This window comes from Topomyia yanbarensis, chromosome 2, assembly GCF_030247195.1.
Source record: "Topomyia yanbarensis strain Yona2022 chromosome 2, ASM3024719v1, whole genome shotgun sequence".
Lineage (NCBI taxonomy): Eukaryota > Metazoa > Arthropoda > Insecta > Diptera > Culicidae > Topomyia > Topomyia yanbarensis.
In genome coordinates this window covers 84,345,263-84,362,340 of record NC_080671.1, presented here as the reverse complement: position 1 = coordinate 84,362,340, position 17,078 = coordinate 84,345,263, and the positions used below count along the sequence as shown (strand labels likewise).

Sequence of the window (17,078 nt, the reverse complement as noted above, 5' to 3'; positions counted from 1 at the left end):
TAAAAAATAATGCTTAAAAAGTTTTGGATCGCTATGTGCGCTAGAAGAAGGGTTAAAAATAATAAGAAATCTCAACAGAATGGAGCTGACACGCTAACGAAGAAACGGGTAGCCTAACAAATAATTGAAAATTGACAATCCAACTCACCTTTCCACCATGTTCACCGAATGCATTCCCATTCTCCTTGCCAGTGTGCTCCCTTTTCTCTGAGTTCTTATTCGAATGCCTTCCTGACACCCGATCGTTTCCATGGTTTTTGCTACTGTTGCGCAATCCACCGCTGCTGTTTCCCGTTTCCTTGTAGGACGTTGATGACACATTGGTATGTTTCGAATGCGACTGGAAATGATTTATACTGACAATTGATGTACCGAGTGAAAGCGGTACTCCCGCCGTCTCATAGTTGGCCGGGAGGCTTTTAGTTTTCTTCACATTCATTTTCGCTGCCGTCGATTGATGAGACGAGTGTTGCGGTTGATGGTGATGATGATGATGCAATGTCTTCGGCTGCTGATGCGACTGATTAATGATAGTATGGCTCTGACTGGAGCTTGTTGAATTTGATTCAAGTTTTATGTCACTGGTATTAGTTTTAGGTTGAGCGTTATGCTGCTGATGATGATTTGCTGCTGGTGGTTTCGAAGATTTCGTATCTGCTGTAGTCGACGATTTGTAGGAACCCACAGCCGATAATGACGATGTGGACGCTGAGGAAATTGTTGAAGACGTTTCCGAGCTTTCGGTCGTGGTCGAGCTGGAATCTTCTTCCACTGACGGTCTGTTTCGTTCTTTGGCGCTAAAGTTGGTGCTAATTGCACTGTTTGAGACTGACGTTAGGAGCTGAGTTTCCTCCTTAGGAGGAGTAATAGAGCGTCGACTTTTCTGAAACCTTTTGTCCGATTCGGGCGATGGTTTATTCGTACTTATTTCGGCTGGCTTCGAATTGAAACCCTTTCCGAGCTTGGAGGTAAAATCGTTCCAAGACTTGTTGAAATTATTGGAGTTACCGTTGGATATCTTTGAGTTCAATTGTTTCGCAGGAGGTCTCTTTTTAGAGCTGTTATTTTGACTGTTCTTAGCTTGGCTGTTTTGACTTACAGAAACTTTTTCTGTGTTATCATCCAGCGAGGTCGAACTTTGCAACGAAATTTGTCTTAAATCCAATGGTGGCTGGATAGGTCCTCGATCTCTGGACAAATTGAGTATGTGATCTTTAATGACTTTGTTAGCATCCAAAAATGCAGCCATCAAGGTACCCGCGAAAACCAAAGACAGGACGCAGATCAGACCAATTCTAAGCATCCCTTCGAACCACGGTCTCTTCAAACTTAAACTACAAGATTCTAACCCGTGCGCTGGAACAGTTCCCAGCAGGGTAAAGTTTACAGGAAAATTTATATTAGTATCGAAGTTCAACGTTCGTGTCACCCTTGCAAGGGTGAAGTCAGGCGAGAACGCTATTTCAATTTTTTTGCTTGCGTTCGGCTGCAACTCAAACGGCGAGCAGTCCAACACTTTGAATCCATATCCCTCGCAAAGTATGTCCTCCACGCGAATGCCCGAGACCGCAATCGGAACCTCTCCATAGTTTTTTGCTGTGAATGAACGCATTGTTTGGATTGAAAGCCCACTTTCATCCACTTCTGGCTCTTGCGATTTTGTGCACATCTTCAGATGTTTATCTGTAATCTCAAAAAGTAACGCCGTCGTCGCACCTGGCTTCCGATTGCCAAATTTAAACTGCGGCACTACGGCTTTCGCCTGAATCCAGACAGCATCGATCAAGGTCAGATTGTTCCGCATGTAGAAGATGGTTGAGTACGTCCCGGGCGCCTTCGCCGTAAATTTGACTGCGATCTTCAGGAAAGATTTTGGTTTCACATAGTTTACATAAATGTCATCGTAGTCAAACAGAAAGAACGAAAAGACATTCTCATCGCTCAGGCTGCAATTCTCACACCCCGACAAAATCTCCGGGGGAAGGGCGCTCACATCGCTTCCATGGACGCCGACATCATGCAGTACTAGGTGCACAAACAAAATCTGATCCGACGGATTGTTGATCGTAATCAGCTTTACCGCTTCCTGCTCTATCTGCAGCGTAGGAAAGTGTATGTTCTCCGTCAACAAATTCGGCCACACCAAATCCACACTTGCATTGAATTCGAACTTGCGGATCGGATCCGTCGTGAGCTGAAACCGTATGCTCTTCCACGACTGTTTCATCTCCGAATAGAGCCTCAGCTGCTGCAATAATTTCTCACTGTCCAGTTTCCGGTACTGTTCGTAATTGTCTAGCGTGGCCATCCATTTGACGCCGAACGGCTTCGAGAGCAGATCGAAACTGCTGTAGCAATCTTGTTTGCAGATCACTTTCGGATCGAATATCAACCGACCGATGTTGGTGATCGTGTTCGGATGGATTACCGGGTGCCGATTCTCGACGGTGAACTCGATACCATCCACATCGGTTTTGATACCTTCGACGTGGATTTTGGACAGGAACGTTGAGTGTGCCGTTAAATTCAGCGAGCAGAGCTTTCCCTGAAAGAAAAAAAAAATGAAAATGTTAAACGAATAGCATATCAAAGTAATACAGTGTAATGTAAATTGCAACGACGTCGGCGAAATAGGACCGTATATGTTCAACTTATTAAATACCTAATAAAAAAGATTGTTTTTTTGCTGATTTTTATTTTTTATTTTCAGCATTCAACCACGACGCTCCAAGAATACAGATACTATTTTTATTATGTGTACTGTCAAAATCAATATGACTTTTCATAACATAAACAAAAAATACGTCCAGCATATTTTCCGCAGAATGAACTATCATTTTCTGATGATTTCAAAAGGGTTGTATCATACTGTGGCAGAAATGGGTTTCCCCTCATAATCGGCAGTGTTGCAAATGCCCACCACATCATTTGGAGCAGCTCAGATATCAATTTAAGAGGCATCGAATCGGTGGAATACTTAAGCAGTACAAATCTGCACATACTTAATGCACGAAGACGCCCAACATTTGCACGAGGTGACAGAGAAGAGATGTTAGATGTAACTATCTGCTCTGACAGTAGTATGCATGAGTTGGCAAACTGGCTCGTACCAAACGAGTTCGAACCGTCGTTATCTGATCATAAGTCTTTGATCATTTGAACGTCTTGCTAGATACGTCACATATCGTAATTCCAAATCTACGAATTGGGACCTCTATGATGAGGGCTTAGCGACCAGGATTTAGAAATATCTTTCGACGATTGAATCTCTACGTTATTTGGATGAGGTTGTGGATAAATCAAACTCACTCATAGTAGCAGCACAACAATAGTCTTGCCCGCTTCGAGGTATGCGTGCTTCTAGAGGAACACCTTGGTGGAATATCGAACTTGTTCGACTCAAAAAATTGTGTAGAAGAGCTTGTAATCGCAGGCGCAGGGACGGGTCGGAGGCCTTAAAGCTGGCACGCAAAGCATACAGATATGCCCTTCGATCCACTGAGCGAAGCGGTTGGAAACGTCTCTGTACAAATATTTCAAGTCCCAACGAGACTAGCAGATTAAATAAGTTACTTTCGAAATCGAAAGACTTTCATGTCTGTTCGTTTGGAACTGCTAATGGTGAATACTCGTCTTACAAAGATCTACCTAGTACTCAATTGTCTATTTGACAAATCGTTCTAATAAAGGTCTCATCAATTCGTCGTTTTGTAAACGCCGTCCACCGGTCACTAGAGATGGTCGGGTTCGGGTTTTTGGACCCGAAACCCGGACCCGACCCGAACTCGACGGGTTTCGGGTCGGGTTCGGGTTTTGTAAATTCAAGCTTCTCGGGTTCGGGTCGGGTTCCGGGTTTTCAAATTTGAAATTCTCGGGTTCGGGTCGGGTCCGGGTTTATGAAATCTTGAACTTTCGGGCTCGGGTCGGGTTCGGGTTTTTCAATTTAGAAATTATCGGGGTCGGGTCGGGTTCGGGTTTTGAACAAAACGACTCATCCACTTCATGACACTGTTGGCGTCTATACACAAAACGCAGTCTTTTTTGTAGTAGTGAATTATACTTTGTAATACGAATGGATAACACATATAACCGTACCACATATAAAATCTCTTTGCGTATTATTTTTCATGATAATTAGTAATAAACAAAGTCAACAGGAATTTATAGGAAACTATCGGTTCAACTTTCTATAATGGAATATAAATTTCGACAGGTACTTTAAAACCGATACTTAGGCCGCGGCGACTTTTTCTCTACGTAAACGGTTTTGTGGGGTACATTCGTACCCCAGAACTAAAATCGCTCTAGTAGGTCTAATTTTTATTAAATTTATAATAAAATTGGATAGTTTTATTCTAAAATCATTCGTAAAGTAACCTGTTTAAAAATATTCGTGTTTTGACTATTTAAGTATGTAATATTTCATTTTGTATAGAACAAGTCTTTAAAATACGTCAAAATTCCCTTGTTTCTTCATATTGCTATAACTCCGGTAGTTTCAAATCGATTTTAATCTTTTATATGACGTTGTAAAGCTTATTAAATTTCCTTTTGAATATTTTTTTCAAAAACCGGGTACATTTGTACCCCAAACAAACTTTAATCAAGCACTGTTAAATTGGTCAAATGAAACAAATAGGTTGTACCTGCCTTCACGGAAGTTTAGTATTCAAATTGGTTTATGATAAAGATTTCTTGCAATTAAAATAAACTGTAACGGAAAAATAAGGATTGGGACTCAAAAAATTTGGTGGTATTTTGGTGTCATTATGGCGGCTCAAATTTAAAAAGGGCACATTATTTTTTTTAAAAGCAGATAGTTTAGGCCAAATTTATTTTCTAGAGACTGTCTTTGTTCCATCAGACCTAAACCTAGCTTCACTTCCGCCAGGTTTCGTTGTTCATGACATTCATATGGTGATGGGATAATAGCACCAGTATCAAATCAGTGGTACATATATGATACAAGCACTTTCTGTCAGATTGTTCCCGGGCTGAGCTGTTCCATGATCCGGCTTCCTTCATGAAAATACATGTATTTCCTCGAACTTAACGAAATGATCGCAAAAATTTTGTGTGTTCTGTTGAAGCCATTAACGGATTTTTAAAAGTTTGGAGTCGTTCCGAGAGCTCCATTGGAGATGTCGAAGCATCTCTATTGGCGCGCATACCGTATAATCTGAAGCATAAAATAACTTAGATACCCAATCATAGATCGTCCTAACGCTAATGATGGGACATCAAGAACACGTCAGAAAATGATTGATACCCTTCGATACAGGTTTGACCGTTCCAACCAGTAACGTGGGTGACGTCATGTAAACTGTCGAATACGAATTGCCAAATAATTTAATACATATAATAAATTATACGAAACTGCCTTGCAGGAATGGTTTCTGATAAAAAATCAGAAATTTTGGTTAATTACGACGGGCAAGGTTGTTGGAAACTGTGACCATTAAGCTTTCTGTTTCCCCATGAGTTGGCCGCCGATTTAACTTAATTTCCGGTTAAGATATCAACAATTTATCAAGTTTCTCAACACGTTACAAATTTGACGTTCAATAATAGTAAATATAAATGTGGATTCTACTCGGTAATGATTTGTTTTTCCATATGCAGATATAACTCAATGCGTATGGTGCTACTTCAGATTCGAGTGATTCTACTATTCTTAGATGAGTCAAGGGTTCAGGTCGGGTGCCTAGAATTAAAAATCTTCGAGATCTTTAGTTGATTCTCCGTATTAGCAAGTTGGATCGGATCGGGCTTCTCAAATTTTAAATTTTCGGGTTCGGGTCGGGTTCGGGTTTTCAAATTTTAAAATTCTTGGGTCGGGTCGGGTTCGGGTTTTACAAAATTTTCATTTTCGGGTACGGGTCGGGTTCGGGTTTTTAAGTTTTAAAATGTTCGGGCTCGGGTCGGGTTCGGGTTTTTCAAATTTTATAACTTCGGGCTCGGGTTTTTAAATTTTCATGCGCTCGGGTTCGGGTTTGAAAAAAATTGAAACCCGACCATCTCTACCGGTCACCACCAGCACTTTTTCTCGTAGTAGTGTGTAAGCCTCTTGTACTCTGTCACTCTCGAAAAAATTGTGCTGTATGGTTTCCACTGATTCTACACAGTACATGTAGTTATCACCGTATGCTGTCGTCTGTGTGGGTATCAGGCCATTTGGCATAAAGCCATTTGGCATAAGCCCGTTTGGCATATATTCGTTTGGCATAAGTCATTTGGCATAAAGTCAACTGACATAATGGCCATTTGACATACCGGACGTTTGGCATAAGAGCATGTTCAGGAGTGTTTCAGTTGTAGATTCATAATTTTGACAGTTCCATAAAATAAAACTGAAAATTTTAAAACTAGAACTTGCTTTCCCCAGCAGGAGTTTTAGCGAGTGTTCTATTCAGTTTAAAATTCAAGCCTCGCCATGCCTTCAGCGTTACTACATTCAAATTTATTTTTCCCCAGTCTATCGGATCTAAGTGTCTGTGCTGAAAGCTTTGCATGTATTTAAAACACAGTTCTAAACGTGTTTTAAAATCAGCAACGAATAGAACGGCATCATATAACAGTTTTAAATTTTAAAACTAAACTGTTCGAAATTATAAAACAAAACGCTCTGCTGGGGATGTGAATGTTTCAGTTCCAATTCTACTTTGAAACTCCTATACAAAGTAAAACACTCCTGAACATGCCCTAAGGGTCATTTGGCATACGCACGAGAAGGAAAGCAGTTTAGCTACATTAGACGGTGGCAAATATTTTTGCCTTTCTCAATAGAAAGGTATTGCAATTGCTCTGAAAATCGACTTTTTAACGGAGGCCCGGAGGGCCGAGTGATATATACCATTCGATTCAGCTAGACGAGTTCAGCAAATGTTTGTGTGTGTATGTATGTGTGTGTATGTGCGTCTGTGTGCATGTACGCGAACACAATCTCACTCACTTTTCTCAGAGATGGCTGAACTGATTTTCACAAAATTAGTCCCAAATGAAAGGTGCAACGTTCCCATAGGTTGTTATCGAATTTCTAATGGATCCGACTTCCGGTTCCGGAATTACAGGGCGATGAGTTGGCCACCATCACCGGTTCCGGAAGCCCCGGCGGAAGTATCCAAATTCAAAATAAGTCACATCGGTTTCTCGAAGATGGCCAGACCGAATTAACCAAACTTAGTCTCAAATGAAAGATATTGCGTCTCCGTAAATGGCTATAAAATTTTATCCCGATCCGACATCCGATTCCGGAGTTACGGGTTGTGGCGTGCGATCACATAGCAAATTGTGATTCAAACCGATACTCCGATGAAAGCAAAAAAGGTAAAAAAATCGCTAAAATGTCTCTCAAACAACTTAAATTTTCAGTTCTAGGTTACCGACGGCCAAACAAATTTTCGTTGACTACATTGACCACCATAGACGGTTACGGAAGTGCCCGGGAAAAGCGGCCATCTTTCAAAATTAGTAAACTCGTATCAGTTTCTCGGAAATGGTTGGCCCGATTTTCACAAACTCACACGGATCGCTTATATGGTTCCGGAAATATAGACTGAACCGTCCGGTCACATATGAAATTCCCATATAATCCGAAACTCAACATTTTTTTCCAAGGGGGGACCGCATGAAATTTCAAAAATCGAATTCGTATTTTTGATGCCAAACATCTTTAAACTGCATGAAACGTCGATATTTTATGCCATCTTGAAATTTTTTTTTATTAAAATCGACTTTTTGGGACTTTGCCGATTTCGCTCCTTTTTTCAATTCAATATTACCGTGGTTGTTTTTTCTTTTGCAAAATTTTAGAACTCTAATAATGATTTTTTTTTCTTGTACATAGTTGTCAAGTTATGTATAATAAAATTGTAATGTATACATTTGAAAGCTTTTATTAAATATAAGCAACTAAAAAATTCTCATGTTCATGATTGAGAAAGGCACAATTGCACCGCTAGGTGGATTAAAAAAGGTTTTTTTATTTATAGCGTTGGAAGCAACGGTATATCGCAAGCAAACCTGTAATCCACTCGTTTACCCGGATTACTCAAACATAGGGGCTATAGCTAGTTATGCGGCGGCAAGTATTTTTTAAATTGATTTATAGTGTTGGAAACGGCAGAACTTCGCAAGCAAACCTGTAATCGCAACATGATCTTCTTGATTTTGTAATTAATATTCCGTCTAAAGTATTCGTTTCAGTACAGTGATTATGTCAAATAAACATTATGCCAAATGACTTTATGCCAAATGATTTTTATACCTAATGACCTTATGCCAAACGACCTTATGCCAAATGACTTTATGTCAAACGGGGTACAATCGTCTGTGTGGGACTTTTTGGTTTACCCACATGAATAATATACTTCGTTGCTCGGGAAGAAGCGTACGGGAGAATATATTCTTTTATATCTACGTCTCCACTTTGCTCCCGGCTTGGAAATTTCCACTTTGGCTCTGTAGGTGCGCTCAATGAAGAAGCGGGTAATTAGATTGATGGTTGGGTTTTAACGAATTTGGATAGGAAGTGTTGGGACGCATTCTAGGATAGTTTTTAGGCAGGGAAGGGAAATTGCTCGCGGTGGATTTGCTCAGCGGAGGAAGGAAAAGTAATAGGGGAGGGATTCAATCTCTTGTAAGTGGCGGTCTATCAGCACCGCTTTACACTTCATCGCCGGCAGTTTTTAAAATTCCGTCATTTTTGCTGTGTGCTAGTTGCTGCATAGGACCGTCGCACATGCACCACGGAAGAGGTAGGACCGCATGATAGCGCTAAGCTTGACCACATCTTCGACGAAATGAAGGTATTTAGTAGTGTAACTTTTTGGTGCAGGGTCAGCATGCGCAGCGAGTGCGTCCATACTTAGCGAGCAAAATTCGTTGTGAGAATATCCCAGTTTAGCGATGTCATTTCCCGGACCGTGTAGGTAAAGGTGCCAAAGATTTTGATGTTATTTTCTGTCCTGAGCCACGGTACTGAGAGCTGATTTACTGTAAACCTCACATCAATTGCTGTAGTTTTTGATTCGCTGTAGCGGGCGGCTGCGATTCGTTCGAATCGCTTGAACAAAGCCCGCATTTCGTTTAGCTGATTTGCGGTACTGACGATGGCGCTGATGCCGTCTGCATATGCAATTATTAGATCCGTTCACACACCTGTTTTAGGCGTCGTTAAAGCGGTTCCAAGTAGATTCTAAAAAGATCGCTGGATGGGGAAGGGTGCCGATAGGTGTCCATTGATTAGTAGCCTCGATGACGATGCTGCTGCTATGCAGAAAAGTAGCTCCACCAATACCGTGTTGAAACCCAGCGCTCGCATGGTGCGGAATAAGAAGTTGAAGAAATTATCGTTACAACCTGTTCGTCGGGTCTTGTTGACGTATCTTACTGCTGCGTGTTGAGATCCTCTTCCTTGGTGTTTTTTTTCCACACCTTGGGGGTCATTCGGTCCGTCTTCTCTAGCGTTTTCGTTTATGTCCATGTCGTCATCGGTACTGCATTCATGTTGCTCACGGTCGGATGTTCTTATTTGTTGTTTGTGCTTACGAGTCGCCATGGCAAATCCTTCTTCATCGGTATTTGATTCCTTATTGGTGGTTGTTGGTTTGAAAACATTTGCTGTAATTGTTGTTACTTCGATGTTGGTAATGGCAGTTGGTTTAGTGGTACTGGGTTCGATCGTTGTTGAGCTGGAGTTAGTGAATGCCCGGTCCGCAGTCGTTGGTTTACCAACCGGTTGTGGTTTAGCATACGACGACTGTATACCGGCTTTGGTCGTTTGAAATTTCCTTAGCAGTCTCTGCGCAAGGTTTTCCGTGGTGTAGCGGCTGATCGCAATATTGGCACGTAGGAATCTGCCCTGGGTACGTGACTAGTGTTCGTTGAGAATGTGTAATACCTTGAGGGCATTTGCCTGAGAAGCTCAAGTAAGAAGGAATAGGTTTTGTCGGACGCATTCTCACCACACGAACGCCGTTGCGGAGTCCTGGGAAGAAGTTCCTCCATGTATCTTCCGTAATACTACTCGCTTATTCGTATTTTGTCATGATTTTTTGATAACGGAGGAGCTAGTACGTGGTGCCAGGTCATGCGTCTTTATTTCAATACTGTCAACATCTATATACGTTGGGATATTGTATAAAATATCATTAACTTCGACGACGTGTTTCATGTTGTTCTGGGAAGCGAATGATTCTGCTTGACTAATGTTTTTGAACATAATCAGTACCACATGACGTAAATGGTGGTTTGCCCGCAATGGGATATACACTTGGTTTGTATTGTCACTCATTGTTTGTTCACGTTTCACACACTAGGTAGAAAGAATCAATTTTTGCCTTTGCAACTAAAACAAGCGGCGCGCGGGTAAATTTGATTACTTGTCCTGCTACAGTAGCGGAGCGATTGCTAGGGTCTGAACTGAGCGAGATGAGAAACCGAACTGGAGTATAAACTCGTGTTTACTATCGTGTCCTTCGACGATCTTTTCTGCCAGGGCAAGGTTGTTGACCTTCACTAAGGCACATCCCAGTCTTCTGCTTGGCTGAATTTGTAGCACATTTTCTCGTGTGAGACCGAGTTCTTTCTCGACGAATTTCAAGATTACATCGTCGGAAAGGTGTTTCGGAAACTGCGAATAGTCTACGCGAAATGTGTTTTCGCGCATTGCGAAAAGGCACTGTCGCGACGAAAGCGCAATGCTTTATAGCTCCGATGAAAAATTGGCAAATAAACGAGTGGTATAGTTCGTGAGCAAACTTTCGGTTTAATGCGTCCGAAATAAGTGGACCGATCAGCACGGAAGCTTGCTACTAACTGTAAAATTTATTCTCAAAGATGTACGTGTCACTTATGAAGAGGCAAAGAGCCTTAGACCGATTAGTCTGACCTGCTTCCAGCTCAAATCAGTGGAACATTTAATCGACCACTACATTCGGGATGTTAGTTTGGGCGAGCACCCGCTGCATGCAATGCAACATGCATATGAGCGGGGGAAGTCTACTACCACCCTGTTACACAATGTTGTCTACAACATTGTGAAAAAGTAAGTAGAGATAAGGAAACTGAGTGTCTGCAGATGTCCTCAAGATGGTATGTTGTCACAACGTCTATGGAACCTTGTCGCCGTTGGTTTGCTGAGGAAAGTTAATGAGCTTGGGTTTCCGACATATGGTTTCACCGATGATTATCATACAATGATCACCAGTATTTGCATTAACACACTTTCAGATTTGATACAACAAGCCGTGTTGTTGAGAAATGGTATCTTTATGTTGGACTATCAGTAAAACCGAAATAACACATCAATGGTGCTTTTCACGCAACGAAAGATTACAAGCGGAACTCGTCCACGGCAGTTCTTTAACTCTGAAATTATTGCCGCAGATCAAATTAGGTACGTTGGAGTCATTATTGATTCAAAGCTTAATTGGACAGCTCACATCGATTTCAGGATCAAGTAAGCTTGCATGGCCTTCGACCAATGTACAACACCTACTGCTGCTCTAGAGGCACTCTTGAACATAAAACCACTACATGTGTTTCTGAAACAAGAAGCACTTTCTTGTGCATACCGTCTTAAGGTAACTGGGCTCTGGAACAATAACCCAATAGATCGCGTATCTAACCACTCAAGACTGTGGCTCCAAATGGTTACTTGGGATGAGTATACACTTGCTCCCAGTGACCTTACACTCACATGTAGTTTTCCTTTTAGAACTTTCAATGTGAGAATTACTCTTCGCGAGGAATGGCTGTCTGACTGGATGGAGCGACAACTTGAAGAATACGTAGTTTGTTATACTGACGGTTCTTTGTTGGTGGGCCGAGCCGGTGCTGGTGTCTATTGTCGTGAAATGAGATAAAACCAATCTCATTCGCTTGGTAGATACTGTACCGTATTCCAAGCAGAAATATTTCCGATTATGTGTTTCATACAATCGGTACTTCAACAGGGAATTTTCGGTAAAAGAATCTATTTTTGCTCTGACAGTCAGGCTGCCCTGAAAGCTCTTAGATCGGCAGATTCGAGATCGAATTTAGTAATCGCATGACGAACTCAAATTGAAGAACTTAGTATTTCAAATGCTATCTACCTTCCATGGGCTCCTGGTTATTCCGGTATTACTGGAAATTAATGGGCGGACAAATTGGCTAGAGCTGACGCTGCGACTGACTTAATTGGTCCTGAACCAGTGTTACCACTGTCGATAAGTTTTTCATTGAAAAACACCGAGGCAGTGAATTGCACTGGCTTTGCACTTTCTAACAGAAGTGGGAATGAAACACGTCTAGTTGCCTGCCTTTCTGCCAAAAAATGCAACACCAGTGCAATCCACCGCCCCGGGATTTTTCAATGAAAAACCCCATTAGATAAAGCACAAGATTCGCTCTTGGGCTGCATCCAAACATATCAATCCTTGGCGTAGCTTGCAAACTTGTGTTCAAACAAAGAATTTTCTGCCGCATGTGAGTCCAAAAATGCCAAGGAACTTGTTGCATTTTTCCAAGCACAACTGCAGTATTCTGTTCAGGGCACTGACTGGACATTGCAAACTCAATTATCACATGGCTACTATCCAGCGCGCTGAGTATTATTCATGTGATCTTTGTAAATCCGATTACGAACATCATCCATAAATATTATTATATATTTTTGTCTTCGAATAAATAATTTTCGTGCAGACTACACTATGCTAACTTAAGCCTGTTTTGAATTTGAACATTTCTCTACTTATGTTAAAGTCGTAGAGGTGGGAAACGCTATTGAAGAGCTGCCAGCAAACATCCAATGGGTTATTCTGGCCGTACTGTGAGCACCGAAAGAAATCTGTTCTTTGCAATGATATACCAGGAACGTTGAAGTTCAGCTTTACAAGAAGCCCAGGGCAGTCAATGTTGTCTACGAGAAGATCGAAAATAAAAAGTCGGTGCAGAAAAACTCTCCTGTTTCGTAGCGTAGGCAGGTTGATGAGAGCACGGCAATGTTCATATGGTGGTAGTTCAAATCGATTACGCCAGGAAAGCCGTCGAAGTGCATACCAGACGAAGCTCTTTTGCACACGCTCTATACGATTAATGTGCACGGTGTGATACGGGTCCCAAACGATAATTCCATATTCTAGAATACTGCGTACTAGACTGATGTGCAGACTTCCTTCAGAAAATAGACGTCGTTGAAATCTCGGGTGTTTCGTTTGATGAGTCCTAGTACTGTATAGGCTTTAGCAGTTACTGCGTTGAAGTGTTCGATTAAACGTAGCTTACGGTCAAGAGTATAACACCAAAGTTCTTGATGGAAGAAACTCGTTCTACTGGACCAGTCCTCACTGCATACTCAATCGTAATTGGCGAGAGTATTCGTGTGAATGTGATTATGTTGCATTTCTGCATGTTTATAGTCGTTCCGTTTCTATCACACCATGCCATGATCCTATCGATGTTCATCTGAAGTGCACAACAATCTACCACACTGAGGATACTGCACTTCGTCGCTGTTGTGCTATCTTATCTCAAACGCCATTTTGGGGTAAACTGAGTTAGATATGCCACATTACTTGTCCATTACTTGGCGTTTACAGAATTTTGATATTCTGCTTGGTTACTGAAATATAGCGAGAAACGTGCTGAGAAATTTTTAATTTTTTGCTTCAAATGACTGTGTCTGAGGATTCGCTCAAATTATCTTTATGTATGAGATGTTTTTTTATGTAAAACTATCTGATAAACACAATGGCATAATCATTTTCGAAAACAAAAATGCACGAACTGTGAGAAAAATGCAATTTAAGTTTTAAACTGGAAATATAGCATATTTGGCAACACTGTAACCAAAAATAACTATTTTTTCTAGATTCCCTGACTCATTTCCTTCAAAATGCATCTCACCAATTGTTTATAGACCAAATGAAGCCAAAGATATGAATAAAAGTTAATAATTGATGATTTTTTTCTATGGAAAATTTTCCATGCTCGATTATGACACGCCATACAAATTTTGTCATCAATACACACCTATGACACGTGTGAGACCGACTTTTGTTTACATTTTTAAAGAAAACTCGCAATGTAGTTAACCGATTTTCGTAATATTTGAGAGATTAATGCAGAATAGATAGAAGCATCATTTTCTGGTCTTTTGTAAATGAGAAGCGTAAAGAGAGTGGACTTCCTTCTAGTATGACTCTGGCAAATGAAACTTCTAGCACGACTCGCGGTATCTGTAACCTGTTTGCAAAACATTTTTCGTGTGCATTTGAAACAGTTCCGACTACTCCAGAACAGGTCGAAATCGGACTACGAGATGTTCCCAGGGGTGTGATGGACCTAGGTAACATCCATTTTACGGAGGAAGACATTGTTGCTGCTACTGATAAATTGAAATCTTCGACTTCGGCTGGTCCTGATGGGATTCCTGCCATTATTTTAAAAAGATGTGCGAATGCCCTTTCCGCTCCCCTAAAGCTGATTTTTAATCTATCTTTGTCGCAAGGGACGTTTCCTCTTTGTTGGAAAAAATCGGTTATGTTTCCTGTTTTTAAAAAAGGTGATAAGCAGGACATAGCAAATTATCGGGGCATAACCTCTCTCTGTGCGGGGTCCAAGTTATTTGAAATTCTAGTAAGCAATGTATTGTTCCGGGAAGCCAAAACATATATATCAACAGATCAACACGGGTTCTTCCCAGGTAGATCAACATCCACGAATTTAGCACAATTCACTTCACACTGTATTAAAAGTTTTGAATGCGGAGCACAAGTGGATACTATTTATACAGATCTCAAAGCAGCATTCGATCGTGTTGATCACTCGCTCCTACTGGCGAAGATAGAAAGATTGGGTGCCTCACTCAACTTCACCAAGTGGCTTAAATCATACCTTGTAGGTCGTACCTTATCTGTCAAACTAGGAAATGTTGAGTCACATAACTTTATAAATTTATCAGGTGTGCCCCAGGGTAGTAATCTTGGACCCTTGCTGTTCTCCTTGTTCTTCAATGACGTTTGTAATGTCCTTCCACCAGGATGCAAACTTATCTATGCAGATGACCTTAAACTGTTTCTTATTGTACGATCTGAATTGGACTGCATTGAACTACAGCGACAACTAGATGAATTTTGTAACTGGTGCACTCGAAATCGGTTGACTATCAGTGTATCCAAATGCTCAGTAATTTCTTTCACGCGCAGAAAAAATCCAATTTTGTGGTGTTATACTATCTCAGGGAAACTACTGGATAGAGTGTCAGTTGTCAGGGACCTTGGTGTACAGCTGGATTCTAAATTGACGTTTAGAGATCACTATTCCCACATCATTGCGAAAGCCAATCGGAACCTTGGTTTTGACATTAAAAATGTCTTACTCCACTATCTGGGGCTAGGTGTCATTCTAAAATCTAAACTATCTCCCATGTAACGAAACTATGTAAGGTTTGCACGCTTATAACTCCGATATTACTAGGTGGATTTTAATCATTCATACACCAACCGATTCAGAAACACCTAACTTAAATATTGGTAATAATTTAATATCTTCCCAATAAAAGTAGACTTTTGGAAATTGGTAAAATTAAAAAGTTCACGAAAAACGGGAAAAATACCATTCGTGACGCAGATTTCTCAGACACAGCCGTCAAAAGAGGGCAGCTTAGTTGCTCAATGAAACACGAAAAGTCATAAATAGAAGCAACGCATGTCCGTTTAAATCAGTCGTTGCTCTTATCCCACACGAGCAACGTCGTCTCCGGGCGATGCAATAAGCGCTATCGATTTTCGGTAACGTTGGCATTTGCACACACTCGCACCTAAGTGACTAAACCAAATACGGTTAGTTTATAAATAGAGGTGACGCGTACCCGTTTGAATCAGTTTTTGTTCTTATGTCGAACGGGTAAGATCATGGCTGCAGCGTCTGGGCACTACAATAAGCGGTAGACGCTATGCATTTTCGGCAGCGGTGGTCGTGTGCGGATTTTTCGGGTACCAGCACGGTGTCACAGAATGATTTGCAAAGTGGGTGGGTGGGGTGGTTTGGATTTAATTCAATACGGTGTGTGCTGCTTAAGAGTGTTGCGTTTGAAAAAAATATATTTTTATGCATGCGTGTGCGTTGTAACTTGTTAATCCATGTTTACGGCGCTTTGTAGCTGCGTAGGGTAAAGAGCCTATTGGTTTTCATATTTCGGTTATATGTTTTTTTATCAGTAAGGCATCTGAAAACGTGCTTCTGTAGTTATTGCACTGTTCAGCAGCGTAGTATTTTGTATAGGAGAGTACACCCAGGTTTTTTTACGCGGATTTTGAAATTTACGCGGTTTTCATTAACGCGTTTTTTTAAATTTACGCGGTTTTCATTTACACGGCCTCTATTCCCTGCGTGAAAAATCTGAGTTTAATTGCATCGGAAACAATCACATTCCCAGCAGAACTTTTTGTTTTCCAATTTCAAACACTTTTGTTTCGTACTGCACACAACGGAAAATTTTAAAACAGAACTTACCGTCCCAGCAGCAGTTGAAGCGGGTGTTCTTTTTCGATTCAAATTCAAGCCATGTCTTAAGCGTTACTGGACTTAAAATTGTTTTCCCAGTTTAACCAGTCAGAATATCTGTCCTACCCTATGTATTTAAAACACAGTTCTAATTGCGTTTTAAGGTATACAACAAATACGGTTGGGTATACTAATTTAAATTTTAAAATAAATCTGTTTTAAATTATGAAACAAACCGCTGTACTGAAGATATAATTATGTCAGTCCTATTACCACATAAAACACCTATATAACATAAAACGCTGCAGAATTGGTTTAATAATACAATGTTTACACTACAGAGTTATAACACGTTTTAATAATTAGCAACAAGAAAGATGTCACCAAGATGGCATAAAAACCCGTTTTAACTGGTAGTGCGAACGTTGCATAACAATGTAATTTATCAAATAATTTCATTTTTCCACCACTAATCGATTAAGAAATACTTAAACTTAAGATTGTTTACTTAAGTTCATTAGTACATTATTGAAAATTTAAATGGAAAATGAAATTTCATATTTTATGGACAATCTGTATATTTCCGT

The 17,078-nt window shown here is 40.7% G+C and overlaps 1 protein-coding gene across 1 annotated transcript in view; it reads right to left on the bottom strand.

Moving 5' to 3' along the window:
• The window catches only part of LOC131678689 (transmembrane protein 131 homolog), a 28,131-nt gene that overhangs the window by 2,252 nt on the left and 8,801 nt on the right, over positions 1–17,078 (bottom strand). Inside the window, exon 3 of the mRNA XM_058958936.1 lies at positions 149–2,545. Within this exon, the coding sequence (XP_058814919.1) occupies positions 149–2,545 (2,397 nt within the window). The remainder of the gene's footprint in view (positions 1–148; positions 2,546–17,078) is intronic.